General features: G+C 41.8%; 6 protein-coding genes across 6 annotated transcripts in view; 2 read left to right on the forward strand and 4 right to left on the reverse strand.

Moving 5' to 3' along the window:
* Positions 1-1,075, forward strand: part of LOC115631287 (zinc finger protein ush) — a 107,711-nt gene extending 106,636 nt beyond the window's left edge. Inside the window, exon 9 of the mRNA XM_030528001.1 lies at positions 53-1,075. Within this exon, the coding sequence (XP_030383861.1) occupies positions 53-497 (445 nt within the window). The 3' untranslated portion in view covers positions 498-1,075. The remainder of the gene's footprint in view (positions 1-52) is intronic.
* Positions 1,076-2,237: 1,162 nt separating this feature from the next.
* Positions 2,238-3,360, reverse strand: LOC115631070 (SUMO-conjugating enzyme UBC9-B). The gene is made up of 2 exons (XM_030527716.1): positions 3,233-3,360; positions 2,238-3,151 (listed from the first exon to the last, which is right to left on the reverse strand). The coding sequence occupies exon 2, from the start codon at positions 3,040-3,042 to the stop codon at positions 2,563-2,565; it is 480 nt and encodes a 159-aa protein (XP_030383576.1). The 5' UTR covers positions 3,043-3,151; positions 3,233-3,360; the 3' UTR covers positions 2,238-2,562.
* Positions 3,361-4,034: 674 nt separating this feature from the next.
* Positions 4,035-5,884, reverse strand: LOC115631069 (minor histocompatibility antigen H13). Its single transcript, XM_030527715.1, has 3 exons — positions 5,582-5,884; positions 4,663-5,513; positions 4,035-4,593 (listed from the first exon to the last, which is right to left on the reverse strand). Exons 1-3 carry the CDS (start codon positions 5,786-5,788, stop codon positions 4,470-4,472), a joined length of 1,182 nt encoding a protein of 393 aa, XP_030383575.1. The 5' UTR covers positions 5,789-5,884; the 3' UTR covers positions 4,035-4,469.
* Positions 5,885-6,440: 556 nt separating this feature from the next.
* Positions 6,441-8,393, forward strand: LOC115631068 (neuronal acetylcholine receptor subunit alpha-2). Its single transcript, XM_030527714.1, has 5 exons — positions 6,441-6,596; positions 6,658-6,863; positions 6,932-7,111; positions 7,379-7,826; positions 7,892-8,393. Exons 1-5 carry the CDS (start codon positions 6,482-6,484, stop codon positions 8,293-8,295), a joined length of 1,353 nt encoding a protein of 450 aa, XP_030383574.1. The 5' UTR covers positions 6,441-6,481; the 3' UTR covers positions 8,296-8,393.
* Positions 8,394-9,253: 860 nt separating this feature from the next.
* LOC115631249 (DNA-binding protein D-ETS-6) lies at positions 9,254-15,747 on the reverse strand. The gene is made up of 3 exons (XM_030527959.1): positions 15,135-15,747; positions 9,944-10,184; positions 9,254-9,767 (listed from the first exon to the last, which is right to left on the reverse strand). Exons 1-3 carry the CDS (start codon positions 15,745-15,747, stop codon positions 9,254-9,256), a joined length of 1,368 nt encoding a protein of 455 aa, XP_030383819.1.
* Positions 15,748-18,204: 2,457 nt separating this feature from the next.
* Positions 18,205-23,482, reverse strand: LOC115631899 (intraflagellar transport protein 140 homolog). Its single transcript, XM_030528748.1, has 5 exons — positions 23,336-23,482; positions 22,681-23,279; positions 22,433-22,593; positions 19,063-22,368; positions 18,205-18,524 (listed from the first exon to the last, which is right to left on the reverse strand). The coding sequence occupies exons 1-5, from the start codon at positions 23,480-23,482 to the stop codon at positions 18,205-18,207; spliced, it is 4,533 nt and encodes a 1,510-aa protein (XP_030384608.1).
* Positions 23,483-23,826: the final 344 nt, after the last annotated feature.

The raw sequence follows: 23,826 nt of genomic DNA on the forward strand, positions 1-23,826 counted from the left end.
CAGCTTTTCAGAATTAAACTTCAGGATATTAAATTTTCTCTACCACACATAGCTTTCATATTAAATCGGAGCCGCTGGATCATCCCACTGGCGTAGTTTCTAATCTGGGTCTTGTGCATGAGAACAACAATTCTCCACTAGCCACGCCTCTGCCGCACATTAAGGCCGAGCCTATGGACATAGGTCTCGATGTGGTTCAACCGCCGCCACTTCCACCCAACCTGCCGCCGCCTGTTGCCTCGCCGCTGGGCCCCACCGCCGCCGAGGCCATGAAGAAGTACTGCTCCACCTGCGATATATCCTTTAACTATGTGAAGACCTTTCTGGCCCACAAGCAATTCTACTGCAAGAGCAAGCTGCAACGACCCGAGGCGAACGATAGTCCCAGTCCCAATCATGTGGGCGTAGCAGGACATGCCATGCAGCCGCTACAATCCCCCAGCGAGTTGCTCTTGCTGCAGAAGAATAAGGAGAATCTACAGGAGGCGGCCATTTGAGAGAGCCACCTGATGTGGCAGGCCCAGCGCAAGCAACTGGAATGGTACTACAAATGCTTCTAAGCCGCCTCGAATCCAAGAAAACAATTCAATCCGACAGTATTCCTAGAGAATCTCCCAACTGCTTGCCCACCACTACCCCAAATCCTGATGACCACACATATACGAGTATAAGCTTGCGGCTGATCGAGGCAGCTCTCGCTGCGCACTCGATCCGTAGATATAAACTATGCTATACTATATACATACATACATTAACATACATATAATAGAAATCATGACATATAATGCATGCCAAAGTTTACCACATAGAGAAAAAAACATAACTTAAGTGCAAGAAACTGAAAGTTTTTCAATAATTTCAGGGGACGCCAAAATGTTCCCATTACCTTTTAAACCCTCTCCCTCTTTTTCTGTTCAATTTTGAGTTTTGTTCGAACGTTTTTTTTTCTTCTGGTGATTAGAAATCCATTACTAAACTATATTGCAATGTGCCCCAAATGGGCGTACAATTAAAACTGTGTAATTTAACTATTAATATTGTACTACGTAGATTGTTAAGTGTGTGCGACAATAAAAATAACTAATTTATTCAAGGAAAGTGTATAAAGCATAAATAAATATACATACATTCATATAAACTAATAGAGCTTCTACTTTATTTACCTATCGTTTTTTAATAACTAACCTCGCTAAAATAAGAGTTTTAAGAGCAAATTAATGATATTTTTAAATTCCAATATCGCCCGCCAGTAGAACTAAAGTAGAACCGATTCATCGATTATGTTTTCAGTTTCAAAAATCGATATTTGCATATCTAATCAAACGTTGCAATTCAAGGTTTGCATCACTTTCTACAGGAAGATTTATTTCACCAATATGGTTTCCAACAGCCAGATTAATAAAAAGAAATACGTAAGCAAATGCAATTAAATTTTTAACATAATAATCCAGTCGTTTTTCCAAACCTTTTCTTGATTGTTCATATTGGAAAGTTTAAATTAATTTAACGTGGTTCAAACAAATCGGAAGAAAATATTCTTTATCGCTCAACGAGACGTCGAAATTCTCTCGACGAATAAAAAACGCACGCGTCAGCGATGAACAATCCACGTTTTGCTTTAACAGACTACCAGCCGAGCATAAATCAGCAGCAAGGGAACGAATTGCCAAGCAGTGTTGCGCAAAAATGTTGCTGCATACTTTTGGGGTTGTGCATTAAGTTTTTAGTGTTGTGTATGTATATTGCTGCCTCCAATTGCAGCCTGCTGCTGATTCCTTTTCTCCTGGTATGCCGTTTAATTCAGACAGCGGTTTGTATAGCGTTGGCTAGTTCGTTCGGTTAGCTGCCGGATTTCCACCATTTTGTGTAATTTTCAGGCTGAGTGGGTGGTGGTGGCCATGCTTTTTGCTTTGCCCCGCAAATGAGGTACTCTATTGTGCTAATCTCGCCTTATAGAAATGAGCTAATAAATGTGAGCAGAAAACTCGTACAACTCTAGAAGCCTTGAAATTAACAAATGGATGTACATAAGTTTAACCCCAGCCCCAGTATGAGAGGATAGACGCAGCTACTGGAACTTTCACGTCTTCTGTTACAGAAATCTTTCAGAAGTGAAAATACCTCATTAGAAAGGGTATACAAGACCTGCCACGTTCGCTGAAAATACACATATGGCAGCAATGAGTCACCGCCATCTTAAAAATTTCATAACTTAAAAGATCGCCAAACCCAAAAGATTGATTTACTTATACATAAAAAATTTATTGAAATTTATAATACGCCGTACTAGAGGCGGATGTACATTCTCAAGCCTACGTAAGACATTACATATCATTTCTTCTGGTACGAGAATCTGGATTGTGATTTACATACATAATTCAGGTCTTTATAATCGACTTACGAAAACTGAAAATGGTTAGTACAGTGCTTTATCGGAAGCGTTCTCTAGAACACTTCACTCCTAGATGTTTTGTTGCGATCACTTGTATATGTAAATATTATTATATGTGTGTGGATGTGTTTGTGTATCTGCATGTAGAGTTCGGCGTCTAATTGCTGGCTTTATTCAGTAGCGGCCATAGCACGCGCCTGAGCTCGTACACGTTTCTCATACTCTAGACGATTCTGACAATAGATGGTATAAGCTTCTGCCTGAGCCGGATCCTTGATGTTTGGTTCGTTAAGCAAGTCCTGAATGCCAAGCAAAATCTGTTTGATGGTTATAGCCGGACGCCAATCCTTTTCCTCGTCTAGTAGTGACAGGCAGACAGTGCCAGATGGGTATACATTCGGATGGAAGAGTGGCGGTTCGAACTTGCACTTGGGCGGCGAAGTCGGGTAGTCATCCTTGAAGATCATACGCAGTTTGTACAGGCCACCCTCCCATGGTGTGGATTTCTTGCCGGGAATGGCGCATTCCCAGATCATCAAGTTCAGGGTACCGTCTGGGTTTTTAGCCGGTCGAGCTACAAATCCAAAGGGGTGGTCCTTACGCCAAGCTTTACGCTCCTCACCCAATCGTGTTATAGCAATGCCAGACATTTTTTAGTTTTCCTTTTCTATCTCTGACGGCGCTTCTTGTTGCAAATTTGTCCGTCGGTTCTCTTTTTATCTCCGTTGCACACGCTGTTTTCGGTTTGCGTTTACACGTCTGTTCCGAGGGCACAATAGAAAATACAAATTATTTACCGCAAGTCAAAAGAAAATTGTACCCTGCTCTCCTAAAACGTACCTTGCACTATTCTTTGTACTTAAATTAATTATTTAGTGTATTGCAGCAATGCGAAATTTGGTAAAATGCGTACAAAAATTTAGCGCAATTTTGTCGCGTCGCCGTCGCTGAGAAAAAGCTAGAGATGTAATTCTTTTAGTGATGTTATCGATGGTAGCACATGCCTTATCAAATTACATCGATGTATCGATAATAGTACGAAATGCCTATATCCACATTAGACTTTTTCTATTTGCTGTTAAATTTGAAATTAGACTCATTGTATTAATGATAATGGCTTTTGTCAAACTCGAATAGAAAATTGAATTCTATATTATTTTCAGGAGCTTGCCATAATTATAATGATCGCGGAATACAAATTAAGACACGGTACTTATTGTGACGAAGTTTGACCTCTCAGCGTAGCGGTCATTAAGGCAATATCATGAAATTATCAGCATTACTCTCTGCGATGGTGTGTGCCAATTTCCGCCTAGTGGGAGCAAAATATATAGAAATATAACAGCTTCATAAATTCGATTTGCTGACAATTAAATATCAGATAGCCATTTTTATTTATATACCATACATGTGCACATAGTTGTAATATTAATAAAATAAACTCTGCTTACATTTGTACTTTTAAATTCTTACATCTAAAAATATTGATCATAATTGTATCTATTAGATTAGTGTTGTAAACTGCTCTTATTTATCGAATGGAAGTTACCCTTAAGGCGGCAAAACGAAATATTCAAATTTGTCATCATTTAGAACTACATCATTACAGAAGAATAAAACCCCGCCTAAGAGAAACGACTGGTTTTTACACTTGTTATACAAAAATTGGAATATTTCAATTGTTCTTGCTTATACATACGTACGTACATAACTGTTGTTTACATAAATTAATAAATTTCTACATATTGGACTCAGTTTCAATTGTTTTGACAAAGTAAGTTAATTCTATCATGCAGTTTAACCTATTCGAACTCAATTAGGTGGTTGTGCCTTCCAAAGGAACACATCTAATTCAATAGAATAACAAATCGTCTTTTATAAATTGCCGCAGGAAGTACAATTGTTGGTTAATAAAGTAAAAAAGGAGATAAATAACAAATCGCGCCCAATAATGGTTTAAAAGTATGTGGTGTTGGTGTGGTGAGCGTGTTGCATTTTGCTTAGAAGACATGCAAACTCTTTTGGAGCGTCGGAACGAATGCTATCTAGTGTTGCCTAGGAAGCGACACTAAACGAATTACTTTGCTTTCTTAGATTCCTTCTTTTTGTTTGTGCTACTGCTGCCACTGTTGCTGCTCTCTTCCTCCTTTTTTTCCTTTTTCTCCTTCTTCTCAGGCTTTTCCTCGGGATGGTCCTCATAGCTGTGGGCATTTGAAAACAATGTTAAGCTTGATTGTGATTGGAATTTTGACTGCTTGTTTGAGACTTACGCAAAGAGCACCTTAAGCTCGCCGCGCACCAGCGCCACCAACAATGGGGTGCCCATACAGGCGGGTACCAAATACAAGAGCGCAGGTTGGGCATGCTTAAATACGTGCATCACAAAGATCGTCGCCATCAGACCCAAGAAGTAAGCAGCCAGCGTTGAATAGAAATAAATGCGGGTCTTACGTTTCTTGCTATCGTCGAAGCGCAGCAGCAGGGCAATAAAAATGCCTGGAATGACAATGTCGCCGAGACCCAACATGGCAAAGTTCGATGCACTCAGGCCATGCTCAATGAGATCCTGTGGGAAAACTAGCTTGATGGGAGCCTCAAAGCTCTTAGCCACCGTCACCATGACATTTGTTCCAAACACCCAGAAAATATCGTAGAAAAATAGACCACTCAACAGAATAACGCCAGTCACGAAATTGTTCAAATGCAGCATCTCCACACCATTAATGGCAAAGGCCAAACCGAACAAGTTGTTGGCTATCCAGTGCTTCTTCAGAAGGTACCAAACGCCAATGGCTGACGAGATGACCAAACATACAATGTCGTGCGTAGAGAACTTGTAATTTATGATATCCTCCTTCTGCTTGCCCTCGCCCTTCGTAAAGTGGATGTGGAAGGGCACCTTTGGTACGGCCGCGGGCATCAGCGAGTTGATAATAGGACTTAACAGATGGGCCAATGCAATGACGCCTAACACAAAGAAGTAGCCGGTGAGCAGCAAGTTAATGTGCACCTTTGAGAACACCTTGAAGAACATGTACAGTCCAAAGAGAGCCGCCGAAGCAATAAGGGGGAAGTACATAGCGTCCTTTTTGCTCATTGTGTCCGCCTTTTCGCCCGTCGACTGGGAAATGCGTCCAGAAGAATATGCTTACAGTAAAAAAACAACTACTGATTTAAGTCTCACCTTACCTTCTTTAGTTTGTGCAGCTTGACGGAACGTATGGACCCAAAAATTATAGGCAACATCGCCATAATTACAAGACTACCATAGGCGACTGCCATGCCCTCTGGCGTCGAGGGCTTCTTTTCATTTGTTTGCGACTCATTTTTTGCATTCGCATCCCCAATTATACCTTTGATGGCTTCCCTCACGGTCCCAATAACTTCCTCGGCCATGACGATATATAGACTAACGATTTCCAAATTCTGTATTACAGGGAACCGTTTGGGGTAACAAAGTGACACGCAGCCACCACAACTGGAGACGGTAGAGAAAGAATCGCGCACACGTCAACACAACGGAATAGCGATTTTCGATTTCGATAACTGTCATTCGCCGAAGCGCGCACCATTGTGCTCAGCCAGAGCGATGGGTGTGCGCGCATCTTGTGAATGAATAAATTTCAATTGCAGCCGTTGATACGCAGCTCAGAACTGACTGCAAAGAGAATCAACGACTTACTGGGCCAATTACCTAATTAAATAAGTACTAATACTTTGGCACAGAGTGAGAAGCCCCGACCGCACAGCTTAATCAAGACTTGTGGGATACGACGGCGAAATCTAAATCTAATTGTATTGTGTTGGTGGGCGACGCTTTGTTGAATGCCAAGTGTTTTTGATTTGTTTTGAACATTCATACTGTGTGCAAGCTTTATCACATTTATTCCCTCAATTGAATGTACTTCGCTCTTATCTTGCATGCGGCAATGTGTGCAGAATTCCGCTATCCAGCTTTTCAATTGCCTTCTAGTCTCAGTTGAGTTTCTGAGCCCGGCCTGTACACACATTATAAAATTAGAACTCCGCTCAAAATACAATACAGAACAAAACTAAAAACAATCGTTTCTGAACTTGAGAAACAGAACAATGCAGAGCAAGATAAAAACATTGATTTCCGGCCGTGGGCAGCAAGAATCTTGGCTGTGCACGATGCTTTTGGTTTTATTCATGAGTTTACTCATTTCCGTGCCAGGCGCTAGTTGTAAGTATTTGCGATATAACCATTATATAATCATTGCGCTAACCCAGAAATGTTCCCTCAGCCGTCGAAGCCGAAGCGAATGAGGAGAAGATCGTAAATGTGAGCACCACAGACAGATTGTACATGAATTTGTTCATTAACTATAATAAAAACTCGCAACCCACTGTCGGGGGCCAACTCACAAACATAACTGTTGGCCTAACAGTCCACTATATAGATATTGATGAGATGAATGGCAAAGTAACGTTGCATGGCTGGATTCATATCGTAAGTATTCCCACCGATTAAACTAAGGAATGAATCAGAGTATATAACTCTAACGATGCATTTTCTAGCGCTGGATGGATGAGCGTCTGTCGTGGAATTTACGCGAGTATGATAATGTTACTCAATTGTCCTTGCGTCCTGGCGATGTCTGGAAGCCGCAAATAACGCTCTTCAATGCTGCCGGTGATGAGGGAAATTATCTATCAGATACTCAAGTATTACTCGTACATGATGGCAGCTTTCTTTGGGTGCGTATATAATCGAATATATTTACGTTCTATATCATTTTGAGCTTAGAAAATCTATGAAACATTCATAAGGGGACTCGTTTTAGCAGACTTTATGGCTCATTACTATATAGTTATAGTAGTATAGTATAGCTTATGCTTAAATTTTTGATCTACCGGAGCTGTAAGAAGTGCATCAAGAGCTTGTTTTTTATTATCCGAAGTGATCGATTTTATACATTAAACCGAAACGTTCAGTGTGGATTTGATAAATGGTTTTTATTGTAGGTACCTCCTGCCCTTTACATTGCCTATTGTAATCTTAACATGCGTAACTGGCCGTACGATCAGCAAACCTGTAAGCTAAAGATTGGTTCGTGGTCTTCAAACAACATTGATGCGGAATATTCAAAACAGAAATCCGCCCTCGAATACGACGAACTTCTTCAGTCTACGGAATGGGACATCTCTAGTGCGTCGACGAAATATGTACGCGAGGAGACTTGCAACTATATAGAGTTCACATTCACACTTCAGAGACGCTCCTCTATGTACACGGCAGTCATCTACACACCCGCTTTCACCATTGTACTATTGGCCTTGAGCGTATTTTGGTTGCCACCCCAAATGGGTGAAAAAATATTGCTCAATGGGGTGCTCATCGTACTGGTTGCCTGCTTCCTAATGTATTTTGCGCAATTGCTTCCAGTACTGGCCGAGAATACGCCGCTCATTGGTGAGTTGTCCAATCAGGAACTGACTTTAGAACTAACTTCAGCATCTTTCCGTAACACTTCACAGTTGTGTTCTACAGTTCCTGTCTGCTGCTCTTGAGCCTCTCCACCATTGTCGAGGTGGTTGTTCTCTATATATCCACCGCCAAGCACAAACGCCGTCTGCCAGAGTTTATCAAGCAGCTGCTACATGGCAAGCTGGGCACCGTCCTGCTCCTCTCCCACTTCTGCTACGAGGCTGACCCCAAGGGGACACATGGAAATTCTGTATCCCGAGAGCTGGAAGAGCATCTGTACGATAACGACGACGAATGTGCCAGCACTAGTCCCCAAGACATTAATCCCATAGAGATACCATCAGAACGAGCACTTCAATTCGATTGGGTTTTGTTGGCCACGGCTGTGGATCGCCTGTCGTTTGCCGGCTTCGGCATCACCTTCTTTGTGCTGAGCATTGTATATGGCTTGTAGAGGAATTTAACGAAGTAAAGTAATGTAATTAATACTCACTGGTTGTTCAACTGAAGTGTGCTATATCTTTTGTTTATGTATTTCTTGATCAATTTTTTATGTTTTATGTGCAAACTTAGAATTATATAATGATACCTCTATTTACATAGACACAGGTAGATACTATTGAGTGCTGTTGGAAAATATTTAAAACCGCAATAATCGTCAAATCTTTGATTTCAAAAGTGTCTTAATAGAATCATCATTGTTTGTATAGTTTTGTTTTAACCAAGACTTTGGAGGCTGAAAATTTCTGGGTACTCAATTGTCTCTCAACTCTTATAATGTATTTCTTGATTATTATTATTACTAATATTATTATTTTTTGTATAAACTTAAAATTAAATGAGACCATTGGTTACCACAGTTTACTGAAAAGTGCAATATTGAAATACTTGGGCCTGCAAGAATCGTTAAATCATCGACTTAAAATGCAGGTTTCGTGCCACCAATCTGTAACTTATAAAATTCGAAGGACATTCGAAGCAAGTTCGAGGATAATTCGAGTTTTGCGAGCTTCAAATATTTTCCAACGCCTTACAAATACATAAGTACATAATTTTAAAAGCATAATATAACAACACCAAGTCCATGCAGTGGGTTGGGGGGCTAAAGGTCTAAATTGTAACAAATTGGCGTAAGTCTAAGGACCATATTGCTTGTCTGCGATGCTCCTGCATTGCTCCATATTATCACATATGAAATTACTCAATTAACCAAAAGTAGCTGGAATTATGCGAAAATGACCTTTTTATGGTCCGAGCAGGCCATGCTGCGGGCTGGGTGGGAAGGCTGAGGCGAAGGTTGCTCGAACACGCTGCGGGTGGTCACTGCGCAGGACCAAACTCAAACCAGAGCTCCTGTAGTCGTTATAGCGTAATGGCAGCGACTACAACCCCAGCAAATTGGGGTTGACATTTCAATTAAATGCATTACTGGGCGGAGTGCGCTGCTGCTGATCATAGTTGGAGGCGCCTGCACCTGCTTCTGCTGCCGCTGTCCCTGCCTGAGCTGCTCGTGTTGCTTCACCGGCGTATGGGGCCGCAAAGACCGGCGGCACATTGCTGGGCGATGGGTGCGATGAAGCTGCCGACGGGGATGGAAATCCCAGACTGGAGCTTGTAGAGGCGGGCGAAGTGAGCTCCGTGCCCGCATGATGATGAAGGAACTGATGCGGGTGTGCGTGGGGGGCGAGGTGTGAGTGATGGTGATGATGATGCTGGGTGAGGTGATGCTGCAACTGCTGTTGCTGCTGCTGCAGAGTATGCTGCGAGCTTATGTGCTGATGGTGCTTATAGGAACTTAGCATATTGGCGGTGGGATCACAACCCTGCGCCTGTGCCTGGCAAGCGGCCATCAAGCCATGAAAGTCGAACTTGTAGGCATACCGTTTGCCATGGACTTTGGTCATAATATTCTTGTCGTAGTAATAGCTGCAGAGAAAAGACATAAAATAGGAGATAGAGAGCGCAATTAAAAACTAGTTTTGCGCAACAAATCGTGTGTGAGTCACGAGACAGGAATTGGCGCTCAACGACTGTCGACAACAATCATGGCAATTATACGCAATTTATTTTTTCAGTGTAGTGTTTTTTTCGCAGCTACTTACCGCAAAGCTCTGCTTAGCTTATCATAATTCATATTCGGCTTGGCCTTGCGCTCTCCCCAACGTTTGGCGACCTCGTCGGGGTCAATGAGGCGGAACTCGCCCGATTGCCCCTCCCAGCTAATGCAATTGGCATTCGACGAATCAGCGAGCAGCTCGAGCAGAAACTGCCACAATTGTATTTGGCCACCCGAGCCCTGAGCGACCAATCGGTGCGAGGCAGCGTTCAAAAGCTGATACGGATCTGAAAGCACAGAGAAGCACAGTAATAAAGCAACAGATACACACAGCCCAGAGGAGAGAGCGAATTGAGCGCACATGGATGTGCTCGTAGACGTGTGATGGTGTGTGTTTAAAGGGAATTGGAATTGGGAATTGTTGTTGTTTTTGTTGTTGCTGGTCAAGTTGAATGACGACGAAATCGCAAAAGCAAAACAACAACGATTTAAACGAGTTTGCCGACTTAATTCACAGAAAAATCAACCGCAAGTGCTAATAAATCCTGAAAAAATGGCGCGCAAATACATACACACACACACACATATGTGGGTGACAATCGAAGTCGCTGCTGGCATTTCTGAATGAGCAGACAGGCGACGCTGCAGGTACGAATATTTATGAATCTACAGTGCAATCTCCATTTAATAGAAGGTTATTATTTACAGAAGAAATGTGGGTACAAAGAAATCCTATTACACCATCCAAGTCATTCCTAAAACAAATATATTTACCAAGGATATTAAATAAACTGCAGAAAATAATAAACTTTTATCAATAACTTCAAAAATGTAATTATTTATTATACTTAATTTTACAGTATAAAACAAAAACTTGTCCTGCTTAGTGCAAGCTTAATTATTCCAGCTCTAATAATTTCCGAGAGGCATAGCGACTTGTCATACTGATCCAATGATGTGTCATATTCTCACTAACCTAGTACACACATACATATTTAATTTAGCCTTTCGAAATAGTAAGTCATTTAAAAAAAAATTTCCCCAATTGAACAGGTTCAATTAGTATTAAATTGAACAAATCGTTCTTCCTGTTCATGCACTTAAATATAAAAGGTGCTTTACATAAATACCGGATTTTGGAATTTCTTATTTTGCTCGAGTAGTTGGGAATTAGCATATCGAGTGATTACTGTGGCATGTTTGTTGGCAAGGAGCGGCATATTGCATACGTTTTGTAGAAAACGTGGCTATAAAACGAACTGCATTTATTTATAGCAGCTTGAACGGTTGTGGGTATTTCCCAGTCAAGCGCGGATCCAATGCATCTATCTAGGCGACCACTGACTAGGCAAGGCTGCACATTGGGAAGTACCGTTTTAATTAAAAAATAACCAAATAAACAAATACCACATGCACGAGTACGTCACGAAAATTATTCAATAAGCGCAGGTGACTCATGACAACAAATGTGATTTAAATTGTGCTCTTTTTATACGCGATTGGCGGCGTCTTTGGCGCCAACGATTTTCGGCAAACAATCCAACGGAAATACCAAAGGCAATATGCCAAAAAGCTTAAATTCATAGAAAATAGTATGTCAATATCAATGGGAACTCAGTTGTGCTAATCAATGACATCTATTTGTTTTTTTATTGCTAATAATATCTCGTTAGAATGAAATGTAGTCTAATGTGTTTATATGAAATAAATAGAAAATATATAAACAATTAATATTAATTAGCAGCTATTTTTGCCAAACTAGTGGCAAAGATTTCATGATATAATAACAAAGAGTTAGCAAAATGTCATTTTCGAGTAATATACGAAATACAATGTTATTTAAATGGAATATTTTATGAAAATGGATTACTTATATTATTCCTTATTAATCAATCCATTCTCATTAAACCAGCCACATTTTTAAAATTGTATTTCTTATATTAGTCGCGAATGGCAATTTCTATCATTTAATTATTATTTAATTACTTATTGTAAAATAATATACTAACAAAATTGCATAAAATAACTAATACAACAATAACTTCACAACTCCACCGCTGTGAAAAAGCCTAAGGATGTAAATGTATTTATTAGACGTTGCTCCAAATAATTAAACGGTCCTAATAGAACTAAACTTCTATACAGCTATAGCTCTTGATTTCCCAACCTTCTGTTAATTAAACGAAGAAAAGCTGTTTAAAATTTTAAAAGCCTTGTAAGATGAAATAATACTATACAGAAATTTGAAGAATGGAGCGACCATAAAACAAAACCAACAAAATAAACATGATTATTACAATACCAAAAGAGTGAGTTAAATATAAGAAAAGTGTTAAAAAATGTGTTAATACAGGTTAAAAATAAGAACGCTATTAATTTTCATAAAAATGGTAAGCTAAGAATAAAGACACAAGTTTCATTTAAAAAGGAGAAGATAACAAAACCATTTTCGTATTTATTGTTCAGATTAAAAATTGATCTCCAGCTTGATGTAATTGAATGTTATGAATTGAAAAACTGATCAGCAACTTGATTCAATTGAAAGTTATGAGTTAGTGAGCTATTTTGTTTACTACACGAGCATACCATTAAAGATCATGGAACTGTGCGCTGCACCATGATGATGGTGATGCTGATGGTGGTAGTGATGCATGGCTGGATGTGCGTGATGAGTGGGATGTGTTGCCGCCGGCGTTGGCTGCATTCGCAATCCGAATCGCCTGTTAAAATCCTCAGATAGGCGCCACATGACGCCCACATCGACGCTGACGCTCATGGTTTCTTTAAATTGTATCTATAGTATTTATTTGCACGATTCTAACACAATAAATTTACAAAATGTCACAGAAAAATATTTGATATTTTTATTTTTAATTTCTTTAGTATTTTTGTGCCAGAGTTCTCATGTGATTTCCAAGGAATTATTAGTAATATGTACAATATTCGTATAATTGTATTTATAGACTGTAAAATTTCCCAACTCAAGGTACTGTTTCCATCTTCTTATCAAGTGTTGTTGGGTAAATTTTCAAACCGTATCGCGCGAATGCCTTTGGGCAACTGACGCACGAAGCTCTGCCGCACAAGTTGCATGGCGATGTCGGACGAAAGTTTTCTTTATCAGTGTTCAGTGGATGGCGGGCTGGCTTCTTGGCGAGCCGAAACGAAACGACACTTTGACTACGACTTCGACGCTTCACCTGCGCAGCTGGTGGTAAATGCTCTGGCATTTTTGTTGGTGGGCAGGGTGCAAGAGTCAGGGGCAAGGGCAAGAGGGCACGTGCAGCCACTCAACGGGGGCGGGAGAATTCGTGACTTTAGATGTGTGTTTCTGTGTGTGGAACTGTAATCTACGCCACGACGATGTGTAATCCTCTTTGGCATAAAAAACAAATCAATTAAATCGACGTTGTCGCTCTTTAACATATGCCAGACCCAAATCAGTGGCTTTCGGTCGCGAAACAGGAAGGATGCAACGAATGAATATTTTCCTGTGGTAGCTGGACCGCCTGTGGCGCTGTTGTCACTGTCTGACAGGCCACGCCAAGGTGGTGAGGGGGCAAGCAGTCTGCCTGACGGCCTGGCAATGGGCGGTGTCTGTGTTGGTGCTCTTTGTGATTCGGTGACTTTGCAACTAGAGCGGGATTATTTTGATTTTTATTATTAGATGCCACATCCTGTGAGAAATTATCATATTTACATAGTTTATTATTAAGTTCGTCACTTGAAAAGCGGCAAAGTGGCTTTGTTACACCTCCCCTCCCCTCCCCTCCCCACCACACATTGTTCCGTTATTCATTGGCAAGTTAATAAAAGCCGCGACAGAATCACAGCATCAGCTTCGGCATCATAATGTGCGTTTAATGCGCCAAAAAGTGTTGCATACTTTGCCGCGTCTTTCGAGCGATTTATGTTTATGAGTGAAACTTTGAGTTTGCCGGTAATTAAAACGACGCCTTCCTCACTTGACTTCGGCTGCATAAATTTCAAGAGCTAGGTAAGTTTAACTTTAACAATTTCCAAGGTTCTTATCAGAAGCAATTTATTCAGTTAACACTCTACCCAATGCTAAAGCAACAATCATTCGATATAGTGGACATAAATGATCGAAACGTGGATATTTGTACAAAAGCATACACTTGACAACTGAGTTAAGCATATTCTAAAAATATGAGAAAGGATTTTAGAAAATTTGTATTTCAGAAGTAGACTTTGTTGATTTGTTCGAATATTGTCAGATTTAAAAATATATGAAGACAAATGTATTTAATTATAATACTACAAAACAGAACTCATGCAAGAAAATAACAAATATAATCCATAATCAATTTCTATTCAAATATTGAACAAAGCTGTATTATGGTTGATAGGTATTGGAACAGATCTATTACAATCTAAGCTTCATTTTATTATTACCTTCTATTATGAATCGGTCATGCTGATAAAGCTGATAAAACAATAAATAAAATTTAAAAAACCAATAATTTATAATCTTTAAACATCAAATCAAGGTATAAAAAAAACTCATTTTTGATTTTGTATCTTCAGAATTGTGAACAATATTCACGAAATTCTGAATCGGGGTAATAGGTAGAATAATTATAAAAAGAGTCCACATATCAATTTTATATAAAGATGCCAAGGTGAAATAAATTAAATATATTTTAAAACGAATGCAAAGTAATTAACAATTTTGTTGAAAATATTTTGAAGCAATATATTATCTATTTTGATAAGGTAATTTATAACAATGATACAAAAAACCAAAGCATCTATTAATGTTTTAAGATCTATTGCTGAATAACTTCAAAAAATAGTAAAAGAACAAACACTTTAACCTTTAAAGCAAAAACATTATTGCGAAATAATTTTAGAAAGTACTGTTCATTATAACGACTCTAGACTGTATGTCCCTCTTTGGCAAAAACAATCAATGCAACACATACGTTAGTTTCTATCAGCGTCCAACAATCTTAATCAGTTGCCATTATGTATCCGTTTGAAGGGCGAAAAGGATTCAATTGACGCTTGACCAACGCATGCCCGAGGATTTATAGCATAGACAGCCACTGCCCGCAACGGGCATTGTGCCTGGGACACTAAACGTGCCGCTGGGAATACGAATTCGCTGCCTCAATAAGACACACACACACAGACACACACATACGCGCACAGTGCAGATTTATGCCACCTGCGATAAGGTAACAAACATATCTTTAGATTGGCATTTAACTTACTTGGCTCATTCTCATTGCGCATGGGGCTTGTCTCCCGTCCCGTGGCATGGTAAAGAGTGAAGGCAAAGTGCTTGGCCAGGAGCATGCCACCACGCCTCGATCCGGCACAGACCCAAAAGTCGGCGCGACTCAGCTGACAAAGATCGGCACCCTCCTTGGGGAACCTCGTAATATCTGGCTCTGGTTCGATTTTGAACTTGCGTGTCAGCCACTTCACCCAGCTGGCAATGTCCTCTGTGGACCAGGCATGCGGATCGACAGGCACCTCCACAGGTGTAACCGGTGCACTGGAGTCGGAAGAGCTCGCTGCGCTTGTTTTCTCGCCGTCGGCAGTTCCCTCAGGCAAGGGCAATTGGAGTGCGGGTGGGAGTTTTGTTGTTTTAGCACAACTTCTACTGCTTTTGGATTCCACATCACTGCTACTGTTGCTAGTGCTGGTACTGCTGGAGCTGGTGGAGGAGTCTGTGAAATCGCTGGAAGAGCTGCTAGTCCTGCGACGAAATCGTGCAGTGCGGATTGTTGTTGTTTTCGTCGCCGTCTCCTGTTCTTCCAGCTGCGTTTCTGTTGCTTTTGTAGCTTCACCGACACTCTCCAGTCGGGCATCCTGTTGCATTGCATATAAGATTGCTGGCCCTGAACTCTGATTCGGCGTTGAATTGTAAACTGTTCCACAAATTGTTCTTTGGTTTTGATATTCCAAAATAGTCATTAAGTTTGTTATTTTATTTCCCAAACACTATTTATTTGCCAACTAAGTAGCTCTTATAGAGAGTTGTCTCTTCAATTCACTTTATTTCACTTTCATAAGCCGACAACGGCTGTCATGTATTCGTTGGTAGCAGGCATTGGTAATGTGTTCTTGGAAAAATTCCAGCCGAGTTCGCACATTCCTTTTAAACGCGACGACGGATATGTTTTATGTAGTAGTAGTAGGATGTTAATGCTGGTGATTCACCCACAATGGCTTTATGTGCCGGTACCCGCCAAGGGAATTTCATTAATTGTCGCAATAAGAAATCAAAAACAAAAAAAAACTTGTCTTTAAGTTTTTCACGTGTTGCGGAAACTTTTTAGCAACGGAAAAGTTGCTTAAATGCGGAAAAGTTTTAATAACCGTTATTGACTGACCAATTCAATTCTCGCGGCAATTACGATCTACTGCACTGCACTGTGCCGCCGAGATACGAAAGCGACCGACCAGATGCGCGTATGACGAATTAATGATCAAAGCTAAAGTACGATAGTATCGATGACGGTGCTAAAACCAAAAAGCTATTTTCCGCAGACGCGTGGCTAAACTTGCGCTCTCCCAATCTCCCGCTCTCAACTGTGCGATCTCCACCTTCCCCAATGAGGTGCCCAGTGAGAAATTTGAGCCATCATAATTAAATCTTAATCATCAAACCTATCTTTTTGGAAACTAACATAAATGGCCGGGGTTAAAAATAAATCATTTAGGAGTTCCTTTATAAATTAAGATTATATACTACAAAGATCTTAACCATATTTAAATCAGATAATCCCCCTTTTTTTTATAAAGTATTGGTCACGGCGCTTTGCAATAGGGAAGTTTAAAATTTACTTGAAAGCAACTACAATTAGACGTTTTTGCATTAAAAGAGCTATAACAAAAAAATTAATACCACCCAACGAAATCGATATTAATGGTATATTAAGAATTTGCAAACCGAAAATATAAAATAATCTATTCATTTAAAATATAAAATAGGCTAAGTAGGTTAAATCGGGCTAAATTTGTCCAATGAAAATTGTATTTTTCTTGTGACTAGTGCACTAATCTATAGGAATTTTTTTTGTAGCACTAGGAAATAATATTAACAAATAAATAAAATAAACATAGCTTTTATTTATCGACATTTTTAAAACGCTAAAAACCATCTGTATTCATTGACAATATGTAGACATTTTTCAGTAGTCTTTATTTGGTTTTATTTAGATTGTGTTTTATACTCTTATTCGTTGTATAGTACTATAGTTATTTGTTCTTTTTTCAAGCACACGCTCTTCACCTCATTTTCCATCGGCCCGCTTGATTTGCCCGTGCTGTGCTCTCTCTCGTGCTCTCGCTCTCTCGCTCTGCTCAAAACCGGCTGAGCTTTTGCACCGACTCTTCAACTCACAATCTCAGTGATGACGTAGGGACAGCGATGCGACTGTGAGTCATCCGAGCGACTTGTGAACAAACAAACCGGCAGCGAAAGCGTCATGACGGAGTTCCCCAGGCTTCGAGTTGGCTTGGCCGTCATTGAGTGGAGCGGGTGGGGTTGCGGAAAGGTCGTTCGTCGATCGTTTAGCCGACCAGAGAGAAATTCATTCATTCATTGATTCGCTTGGCTGTTTGGGTTGCTTGTAGCTTTTTGTTTTTGTCGCGTCATGCTTCTTGGAAGCAGGCATGAGTGTTGCGCTGTCGCTAAGTATTTTGATTTTGCTTATTTTTGGCCAGTAGTAGTATCTGCGGGCGGCCTCGAAGTACTTTGGGCGGCGCTTGTTCAGATGCCGAACCTTTTATGAACTTGATCGAAAATTGTTCTCTCTCTCTCTCTCTCTCTCATAATTCGCTCGACTATTACGTGTCCGTTTCGGCGGCGACATTGGTTTGCTGTTTGCCTTTCTATTTAAAATGACTATCTGCCTAGGCGGCGTAATAATAGACGAATGCTCTATTGAAATTATTTGAATTCAGTGCGGGATTCCGGGAAGCGTGTCTGAGCTCATAACATATAGTACATAGGATGTGTGGTGGTGGTGCTTGTGATTCATTTGGCGCCTGCCAGCACTTCAGATATTTGTATTTGCTTGAACATGACGCGTCACAGCACATTTGTAGATAATACGTATACGACTAGTTAGGTAGGGGGATTTACATTGCCGCATTGGCACAGTTACCTAGTGTACTGAAAGCTTTTTACTAGCGTTTACTATCTAAGCGCTTTCATTCATAAAAACCGTTCGTGATCTCTGAGTGTGTGGGATTGCTCTGAGTAGTTGTGGGATCGCTCATTCATTAATTCAACATCCGGTATTCAAATGATGAACCCGCGTTGAAGGTTTAGTGCAATTCTTCCCTAATCTCATCGTCTGCTTCGTCACCATCATCATCACTTGTTATTGTTGTTGTCGTCATCGTTGTTGTTGTGGCACTTGCTTGACGACCCGAATTCCAAATGAGCTCAAAGTCCAAATCACATTCTTTTGCAATTTTCAGTACGAGCGCCTTATCTAAAAGGCCGCTGGCACTCCACGAATTATCCTTAACAGCAAGTTCCTTTAGCGCACGTCCGGCCTCGGAGTATTGCTTGGAATAAACCAAGGCCCGCACTAGCATGGCCAATATGTGGGCGTGCCGAATGGGCGGCATCTCGGGCTTAACTGAAAATAAACATTAGATAAGCAAGTGAGAAAAAGTTAAAAGTTAACTGATATTGAACCTAACCCATCAAGATTTTTTAAAGCATTTTGGAGATAATTATTTGTAGGCTCTTCTGACTAATTTACTATATTTAGGAAATATTTAAGACAATTAAGATCATTAATCAACCATCGAGCTATTCTGTTAAATCGGTTGAAAAGAAAAGTAATATTGGTGCGACTCTCAAATCATAAAAAACGATTATTAAAATTAAAAATAAATAAATACAAATAGCTTAAAAAGCCAAGAAATTATTGCAAAGCAGTCGTTACCTACAAGTATAACACTTATAGAATATAGTAATCCGAATTGCTGATTTTGGCAAATGTTCGGCGCAATAGTTTAAAAACTGAGAAACTACTTAGCTTGTATAGCAACAATGGATAGATTTATAGATTTATCTTATCATGCTGACTATTTATACTTCTGAGTGTTATAATACCCAATCATTGGAGAGCTGGCGAGTCATAAGACCGAAAATACACATATAATACTCACTTAGCATGCCACGACAGCCACTTATAACCGTCTGATTGTCGCCCGCTCGTAGCGCCTGCTGCATTTCCAGAACACTTCTGACATCGGACAGTGTGCGCTGCAGATTATTATAGGCATGCTGTGCATGTCCCAGTTTTTCCAAACACTTGGATGCCTCCTGCATGGCCGTCAAGGCCTTCTCGTAGTCCTGATACTCTTCGATTTCGATTTGAGCGCAAATGGCATAGAAGTTGGCCAGTGAGTCGTAGGCCTGCCCCTTCGAATAGAATGTGATAATGTGCTTTAGAATTGTTGGATCATCTTGCCAGTTTAGGGCTTGCAGATAATTGGCCGCCATGATGTAGACTTCACGCTGGCGGGACATATTGGCAAAGAAGACAATCTTGTCGGTGTTGCCCGACTTCAATAGACTCTTCATGGCGCGCACTTTGTCGCCCGCCTGTGTGAACTTCTTGGTAGCGGTATGGTAGTCTCCCTGCTCTTGCAAGAGCTCGCCCAGTTGGATGAGTATGGAAACGCGTGTTGGCTCGTCGAATTCTGTCTTGCTGGGTGTCAGCAGTTCGGCCAGTTCCTCAGTCACTGGCACACCCTTTTCCAGGCAGATACGCAATGAGCGCTGCAAGTGCTTCGTCTTGGCCAGCAAATGAACGGCCTTCTGGTGTTGTTCAATGCTCGTAAAGAAATCGGCACAGCGATTGATGAGCTCTGAGTCCGATTCAGCAGTCAATTCCGTTGCTATAATCTCCAGTATTTCCGGCTGTTCCGATTCGAACGCCATTTCCAGCGCCTTGTGCAACATGCCCGCCCGATGATAGAGTTCCACAGCATATTTGAAGTTACCACACTCCTCGAAATAGGCGGCTGCTATGGCCTTATCTCGGCTACGCGATGAACTGGCCACTGTCCAGAGCTCGTCCTGGAAATCGTTCTCCTTGCAGATACGTATGGCATTGCTGAAGGTCTGAGCGCGCGTATAAAACATAATGGCCTCCTGAAACTTTCCCACATTCTCATAGTGACGTGCCAGATGATAGCAAGTGGCCCGATCGCCCGATTGACGGGCTATGGCATCCGCCTTGGATATTTTGCCCAGATAGCAGAGAATTTTGACCTGCGAGTACCAGTCCTCGGCCCTGTGGTAAACCGCCAAGGCCCCCTCCATGTCCCCTGAACTCTCCACATACTGACCCCACCATTTCAGCATCTTGGGATCAGTGGTGGTTTGTATGTAGCGTTTCATAGCCTGAGGATTCTCCAGCAGCAATTGGGTAATGTTCTGAACAGGATTCTGGGTCTTTTCGAAGTACTCCAGGGCACCTTTTATGTCGCCGCTCTCTTTTAAAGCCTGTGCTTTCTGGTAGTAGGTATTTTTTAAATGTATACGATCTTCCGTTTCGGCGAGTTTGATAGCCTCATCCAGTTGTCCATTAGCCTGAAGCAATTTATTGAGCAAATCGTAACGCTTACATCGCTTATACAGCTCCTTAGCCTCGTCAATCATGCCCAGCTCAATCGCCAGTACAGCTACCTTGGCCTCCTGCTCCAAATCATTGTCCTCCATGGCTTGACGCAAGGCGCGCACCGATCGTGCCTGCTCCAGATGACCCAGACAGACCTTGGCCACATCTAATCGGTTTGTTTTCACGCACATTTTCGCTAGATTCGTCCAGATAACCTTCGATTGTATGGATCGTATGCAGCGATAAGCCAAATCCATATTTCCCTCGGCAACGTGCAGACTAAAATTGAGCACTTGCTTCCTGGTTTCGGCATCGCACTGTTGCAGATCAGCGAAATCCTGCAATGGCTTATTCTCCACCGAATTTATGTGCAGACTGACGACATTTGGAATGCAAAGATTTAGCAGCTGAGCACCAGCAGTCAGCTTTTGGGATTCCAGCACATTGAGGGTGTATTTGTCGGTGTAGAACATAACCAAGACCTGAGACTCCACATAATGGCTTGGCTGTTGTCGCTGATTACTCTTGGGTGGTGGTTCCTGCTTCTGCAGCATTGACTTCACCTCCATGGCTAGCAAGCGGGGTTCCTCAATATCCCAAAAGACTCTCACCGGCAAACTGGACTTGTTATTTTCAGACTCCGCTGCAGAGCTCAAATCATATTGAAAGAGATTGTTTCTCTCGAAATTCCAGCAAAATAGAATGGCGCGTGGGACGAAGCTGCGATTGGCAATAACCACAGCCAAATGAGTGCCCAAGCTATTGCACTTCACCATAATGAATTCGCCAAAGTCATCGAAAATATCGTGACCAGATTTACTGGGAAATAACAATTTTGGATCATGCCGAGAGACATCGTAAGCCTTCACATAGCCATTCATGGTGAACACCGAGAGGTAGTAAGCAGTGAGATCCATGCCAATGATCTTGCCCTCATTATCGTTGGCTTGAATTCTGTTTAGTACGACGCCACCAATAGAGTAGACGATAATGTCATTGGAATTCAAACAGAATATGTTCTGATTTTGCAGGCACAGACCCAAACATTCGGCCGCAAAGGTTTGCATCAGTTTTACGCTCAGTGGGGTGGAACTCTTGGGCCCTGCGCTGACGCTACTGCCACCTCCAGCCGCTTCATCCAGCACTTCATCGAACTCATCCAGACTCTTGTCCACTTTCGCAACACTGTATGAGCTTATGTAACGACCATTGCTCACAATCAGATTCAAATGATTGAGGGCCAATGCGGTGACAGCAAAATCCGAATCCACACTGCACTGACGTCCGTTGCAGTGCATCAACAGCACTGTCTTGGCACTCCGTTGGACCGCCCACAACTCGCGCGTATGATACACGAGGAGGGGCTGCTCCTTCAGCATGTATACATTGGAGATGCAGTTGACTAGGATGCATGGCTTCGCGAGCTCATTGAAGCCCCACTCACAGCTCTTGACAGCGCCACGAACTGTGGATATATTGCTCAGTTGCCAGGCATCTTCAGGTGAGCCCACAAAGCAGCTAACAGCACGTTTCCATGTATACAGATTGCCCAATGAAGTGCCCGCGCAGAGCGTTTGATATTCCGTGCTATAGGCCAGACAGGTAAAAATTTCGTTGGAGGCTAACTGCGCATATTTGGCCGACTTGCGTTGCAGTCCGTTCGTCAACGATCCATTGCTCTCAGTGCTCTCCTGGCTGAAGAAATTATTTGATACCGAACTGGTTGCATGCCCCATACTCGACAGAGAAGCACCCGTTGAGCCTGTGGCATAGGAGCTAGGAAGTTCCATTTTTAGCAAATAGTTGTCACTGCGCTCAATATCCCATATGCGCACAGATAGGTCACCTACACAGAGTCATATTCAGATTATTACAGATAGATTCAGATTGTTAATTTCTTAGACACTTGCCCGTGATGATGGCCAAGCTATTGCCAGCCCAGGAGATGCCGCCCAGCTTGCCCATGCCACGACCACTAAGCTTCACGCGATCCAATTCCGTTAGTATGCCGGTGGATTCGACCAGAAAAAGCGTGACAGTCAAGTCTTCCATCAGACAAATTACTGCTTCCCTAGAAGAGAGAAGGAGGGATTTAAAAGAAATCAGGTTATTCCTATAACCAAGAGATTAGGTTGAGCCACCTTTAAATAATACCTACTTCTTGGGATGCCAAAGCATTTGCACAATAGGCGGCAGAGAGCTGTTCTTCATCACCTCGTTGCAAGCACCACCTTGATTGATGTAATAGATTACACCACCCTGGGTGCATGCGTAGAAACAATGATTATCACTGACGCCTGAATGGGTCATGCCCCGCACAGCTGTACGGGGACGCCAATTGGTGAGCGTGTCCAGTGCATTGTCATCTCCAGCCACTGCAGCCTTGGCCAAGCTCGCCATCTCCTCCCGCACCTCGCTCTCCACGGTGCGGCGAAAGCATATTAACAACAACACCTCGCGTAAGTCATGTGAGAACATGGTAAGGAACTGATACTGCCCATCACAACGCCAACCTGTGACCAAGCCCAAGGCGTCGGCCGTTACCATTCGTCCACCCTGTTCGCTAAACTCTAGCAGCACAATCGCCGCCTTGTGAGGTCCGCTAACGCTGGCGAACTCACGATGACCCGAAAACCAGACGTAAATGTCGCCATTTTCCCAGCCGGTTGCCAACAATGCCTTTTCTGGATGCCAGGACAATGCCGTGGCTTGCGATGCGGCATGCACCGGATATGTGACATCTCGCTGAGGCTCACCCTGAAAAGAGTTGCAAATATTATGGGTTCGAATTGACCCCAACACGATTTTCATACCGTATCTGCAAATATGGTCACAGAACCGCCGCGTTCCTGGCTATAGGAGGCTACTGCAAAAAGTGGCTCATTGAGGTGCCACCTGCTTATGGTGCTGACTGCATCCGAATCTAAAAACTCGATTTTTGTATCAAAATATAACGTCATTTTATTGGTTCTCGTTGCTGAAATGCATACAGCAAGACAGCTTATAAGCAACTGGCCATAACTATCAACCAGACAACGGTTGCCATAGACACGTATTGCGTGTTCGGTGCAACGAAAGCCCAACGGAGGACCGGCAGAAACAAAACATGTTTATAAAGAGTGGACACAAAGCGTTTATCCCCAAAAATGTCCATAGTAACAGATCTTTCCCTTGCTGTGGTCATATGTGTAAATTGTCTTGAAAACTGCGGGTATTTAAGAGTAGAGTCCGTTCGTCTCTAGCATACTTTTAAATAAGATCAAATTTAAAACAGACCCGTGATAAAGCCACTTGAATAACAAAT

The sequence above is a fragment of the Scaptodrosophila lebanonensis genome, unplaced genomic scaffold (genome assembly GCF_003285725.1).
Source record: "Scaptodrosophila lebanonensis strain 11010-0011.00,11010-0021.00 unplaced genomic scaffold, SlebRS2 tig00001412-arrow-pilon, whole genome shotgun sequence".
Taxonomy (NCBI): Eukaryota; Metazoa; Arthropoda; class Insecta; order Diptera; family Drosophilidae; genus Scaptodrosophila; species Scaptodrosophila lebanonensis.

Bases quoted from the DNA above. Each gene is read 5' to 3' on its own strand.
- LOC115631070 (XM_030527716.1), bottom strand. From the start codon at position 3,042: ATGTCTGGCATTGCTATAACACGATTGGGTGAGGAGCGTAAAGCTTGG.
- LOC115631069 (XM_030527715.1), bottom strand. From the start codon at position 5,788: ATGGCCGAGGAAGTTATTGGGACCGTGAGGGAAGCCATCAAAGGTATA. The intron at 5,514-5,581 runs GTAAGGTGAGAC...CGCATTTCCCAG, and splicing joins AGCTGCACAAACTAAAGAAG to TCGACGGGCGAAAAGGCGGA. The intron at 4,594-4,662 runs GTAAGTCTCAAA...AAATGCCCACAG, and splicing joins GAGCTTAAGGTGCTCTTTGC to CTATGAGGACCATCCCGAGG.
- LOC115631068 (XM_030527714.1), top strand. From the start codon at position 6,482: ATGCAGAGCAAGATAAAAACATTGATTTCCGGCCGTGGGCAGCAAGAA. The intron at 6,597-6,657 runs GTAAGTATTTGC...ATGTTCCCTCAG, and splicing joins TTCCGTGCCAGGCGCTAGTT to CCGTCGAAGCCGAAGCGAAT. The intron at 6,864-6,931 runs GTAAGTATTCCC...TGCATTTTCTAG, and splicing joins TGCATGGCTGGATTCATATC to CGCTGGATGGATGAGCGTCT.
- LOC115631249 (XM_030527959.1), bottom strand. From the start codon at position 15,747: ATGCAACAGGATGCCCGACTGGAGAGTGTCGGTGAAGCTACAAAAGCA. The intron at 10,185-15,134 runs GTAAGTTAAATG...CTGTGCTTTCAG, and splicing joins GCGCAATGAGAATGAGCCAA to ATCCGTATCAGCTTTTGAAC. The intron at 9,768-9,943 runs GTAAGTAGCTGC...TTTTCTCTGCAG, and splicing joins AAGCTAAGCAGAGCTTTGCG to CTATTACTACGACAAGAATA.
- LOC115631899 (XM_030528748.1), bottom strand. From the start codon at position 23,482: ATGACGTTATATTTTGATACAAAAATCGAGTTTTTAGATTCGGATGCA. The intron at 22,594-22,680 runs GTAGGTATTATT...TCTCTCTTCTAG, and splicing joins ATGCTTTGGCATCCCAAGAA to GGAAGCAGTAATTTGTCTGA. The intron at 18,525-19,062 runs GTGAGTATTATA...GTTTATTTTCAG, and splicing joins TGGCTGTCGTGGCATGCTAA to TTAAGCCCGAGATGCCGCCC.